This window comes from Solanum pennellii, chromosome 6 (assembly GCF_001406875.1).
Source record: "Solanum pennellii chromosome 6, SPENNV200".
In the NCBI taxonomy this organism is placed as follows: domain Eukaryota; kingdom Viridiplantae; phylum Streptophyta; class Magnoliopsida; order Solanales; family Solanaceae; genus Solanum; species Solanum pennellii.
This window is the reverse complement of record NC_028642.1, coordinates 36907615-36911574: the sequence shown is the minus strand read 5'-3', so window position 1 is coordinate 36911574 and position 3960 is coordinate 36907615. Positions and strand designations below refer to the sequence as shown.

At 34.9% G+C, this 3960-nt stretch overlaps 1 protein-coding gene across 1 annotated transcript; it reads right to left on the bottom strand.

The window, feature by feature from the left end:
- Positions 1–1169: 1169 nt before the first annotated feature.
- On the bottom strand, positions 1170–3592 carry LOC114077528. The gene has a single exon (XM_027917534.1). The coding sequence runs from the start codon at positions 3547–3549 to the stop codon at positions 2407–2409; it is 1143 nt and encodes a 380-aa protein (XP_027773335.1). The 5' UTR covers positions 3550–3592; the 3' UTR covers positions 1170–2406.
- Positions 3593–3960: the final 368 nt, after the last annotated feature.

Sequence of the window (3960 nt, the reverse complement as noted above, 5' to 3'; positions counted from 1 at the left end):
ATTTCGTGAATATGCAATACCTATCGTTCTGGCTTTGCTGGAAAAATTCTCTCGATTTTTGTGATTGCAAAGACATTTTTTTCTTTCAACTTCTTGATCCTTTTATAGATTTGATTTGCCTTCAACTTCTACAAGGAAAGGAATTACAAATCCTTTTCCTTCTTGAACTTGTCTATATTTACGTCTTTCCTTATTTGACTTGAATTGTAATTTCTTTATTTCTTTCCTTCTTTGACTTGAATTGCTACTTTTTTATTTCTTTCCTTCTTTGACTTGAATTGCTACTTTTTTTTTTTTTTTTTCCTTCTTTATTTATTTCCATATTTGTTTCCTTCTTTTCCTTCTTTACAATTCTGCACTTTTTCTTCTTTTCTTCAATACTTTTTCTTCTTTGTCGCAACTCTCATAATTGTATACATACGACACCATGCCTTCACTTTATCAATCATCAAAACTACTTTATTTGTTCTCCTACTTCCCAACATTTTCCCCCTTTTTGATGATGATAACCAATGATTTGTTACACATCAAGACTCTTTGTTAGTGATCAAAACTTCAATTCTTTGTCATCCATCAAAACTACAAACTTCATGTTTTCTCATTCCCCAACAATTTCCCCCTTTTTGATGATGACAAACTATACATATGTCTATCTACATTATATACTTTCCCCCTTTTGGCATCATTGAAAACCAATAACCAAAGAACTCGAATAACATTCAATGAGTGCAATATCATTTTTAACTCATAGCCACTTGGGCAACACTTTCAAGTACACTTCTGCTAACAAAATGGTTAGTTAATCTGAGGATATTAGTCATCTTAAACTCATACACAATTAAGATCTTCAATGAGAAACGAAATAAACAAATATGTACCAGTTTATGCCCTTAATCAAAAACATATAATATCATGAGTATGAGACAGACATAAGCACATCAAAGAGTCAAAAGAGTATAAAATTTGAGGATAAGGATTGGGACAAAGATTACTAAAGTAAGGAAGAAAGGGATGTTTACTGCCATTGATAATTTTTTCAGTATGCCCATTGTGCACCAGCTTCTTTATTCTGATCAGTTTTCTTAGAATGTGAAATTTCATCACGAGAAACATGAGATACATCATCACCTTTTTTTTTTTTTTTTTAACTCTACTCCGTAGCATTTTCATTCTCCATGATTTTCTTCTTTTTTTTTTTTTTTTGATAGCCTTTTTCTTGATGACAACTTTGAAGGAGTACCAACTACCAGTAAGAGATTCATCACATTTTGGTGCACAAAGAGATGTGTTTATCAATAATGAAAGCAAGCAACAATTTATTTCTGTGAGAATTGTTCCCCCTGAGAGATAGACAAGTTATACACTTGGAATGGATGAAATATCAATTTGGAGTTTGTGAACCTGGTTCAGATGTGGGTGATAAAGCAGGGTTCCCCCTAAATTAAAGCATGAGTGACTTCAATACTGAGATTTTCATCATTAGAGCAGTTTGAGATTGAACGATGCTTATTGTCAAAGAGGGTTCTTGGTGATCTTTAAGAAAGTTGAATTTTTGATGATCGACCAGGTTCATTAGTGCTTATGTTTGACCCACACTCAGGAAATTAATGCATTGAAAAAGGATGGTACATACCTGAGTATTACAGAGAAACCAGGTTCCCCTTTTTTGTGTTTCTTCATGACTTACTTAATGGTGTTAGCAAAAAGAAGAGATAACATCCGCAAACTTTCTAAGCATTGTTTGAGATGTGACTTGAGTGTGTACCTGTTACAGTACGAGGTTGAGTTAGCAGATATTCATTGTATAATTACTCAAGCGTAAGATTATTCTTTTACTAGCCAATTATTAAAGGAAATCATGATAATGCATCAACTTGTTTCGATAACACCATGCTTTGACTGATTTTTCTCAAGTTCTTCATATTCAAGGCCTTCACGAGAATGTCGCATCATCATATTCTCCCAGATCAAATGAATCTCAAGCTGATTCACAGAGAACCAACCCTTGTCAATTTTCAATACCTTCCAATGAATAACAAGGACCATGTTCACACAACGAAGTTCCCCCTAAAGGTGTGCCATACTCTTACTGTCCCGATTGCTCTAATATTCCCCCAATCTCCAGAACCATAGATTAGTAGTAATTCATGTTGCAGGTGCATCAATGATTGTTAGCTGTGAACCAGGTTCATATGCAGTGTTCCCTAAATTTGCATCATCAAAGATGTTTGATATCATGTCACTTTCTTCAACTTTTTTTTTTTCATCCTTTTCAAGGAATAAACTGTCTCCTTGAAAATCAAAGAGCGAGAGGAAATTTTCTACCATTTTTAGCACATGTTTGGAGCATGCACTATTCATGTACCAAGTTGGCCTTTTCCCTCTCACCTTCACCTGAAACACTAGTCAAAGATTAGTCTTGGGAACCCAGATTAGCTTGGGCCCCTTTATGTGAGTAAAAGGATGAATAAGATTTCTTCTAGCCCATAAAGGCAAATAAGAAAACCTTTTATTTGGAGCATTTTTATTTCGAACCAGGTTCTTAGCCGTATCAGTCTTTTCCTTTTTGGTGAACTTAACATTTTTCTGAAAAGCCTCAAATAAAGCTTTACATTGATTCTTTAAATGACCTGAGTTTCCACAATGAGTGCATAAACTTTTAGACATGTGAATAGTGTGTGACACAAGATTATTCTGTTTTTTAAAACCTATCCCACTTCGACTAGTGGTTTGCTTTTCTTGAATCTGAGTTAAAATTTCAGAGGACCTGGTCCATCTAAGATTTCTTTCCAGATCCAGTTTGGTATGATCAAGATTTTCTTGTAACAACCTATTCCTTTCTGTTAAAGCTTGATATTTTATGGTTAACAATTTTATTTTTTCTTCTAGAGCTAATTGAAGTTCACTAGCAGAGTTTTTGCCCTTGTGACTTAACTCTGAGATTTTAATCTGTTCTTTTAATTTATTTTGAAGAAAGTGATTGTGTTTCTCAAGATTGTCATTGACTTCTCTTAAAGATGCATAGTTTTCCATCACTTGTTCTCTTTCAGAATTGACAGACTGATATGCATCTATAAGAGTACTCAATAAAGACTCTAGTTCCTTTTTAGAATATGATTCAATATTTACTTTGATGTGATGAAAACTTACCTTGCTTTGTTTGTCATCTTCTTCATCATCTTCAGAATCTGTTTCAGCAATGAGTGCAAGAAAATCATATTTATTTGATTGTTCTATTGCAAGTAGTGACTGATTTTCGAACCCTCCATCCTCAAATTCTTCTTCAGATAAGTCCCCCATAGCGGCAAAGGCTCTTCTCGTTGAAAGATCCGCTTCTTGATTGGTCATTCTTCTGTTTGTGGGAATGTACTTATCATTCTTGATGTCTTTGACCTTCTCAAAGTTTGCCTTTTTCTGCTCTAAAGCCCAAAGTGGACAGAATTTGATGAAGTGATCTGGGCTCCCACATTTATGACAAACCTGGTCTTTAGTGTTTTCAGATGGTTTTTGAGAAGTTTTCTTTTGAAAGGTCTGCCCTCTCTTTAGCATTCTGGTGAACCTTTTGGTTATGAGGGCAATATTTTCATCTTCAAAATCATCTGATGCATTTTTATTTAGAACCAGGTTCCTTTCCTTCCTTTTTCCTCCAATTTCCTTTTCTTGGTTTTTCTTGAGTTCGTATGTGATGAGATTACCAATCAACTCATCCATGGCCAGTGAGTCTAGGTCGCGGGCTTCAGTGATAGCCTCGACTTTACTTTCCCAAGTTTCAGGAAGGACACTCAAGAGTTTCCTTACTGTCTTTCCATTAGGAACTATCTCTCCTAAGGAGTACATCTCATTAATGATGGAGGTGAACCTGGTGTGCATATCTTGAATAGTCTCCCCTTCTGCCATCCTGAACAGCTCATATTGCCTGTTCAAGTTATCAATTTTGGACTTCTTGACTTGCGTTGTTCC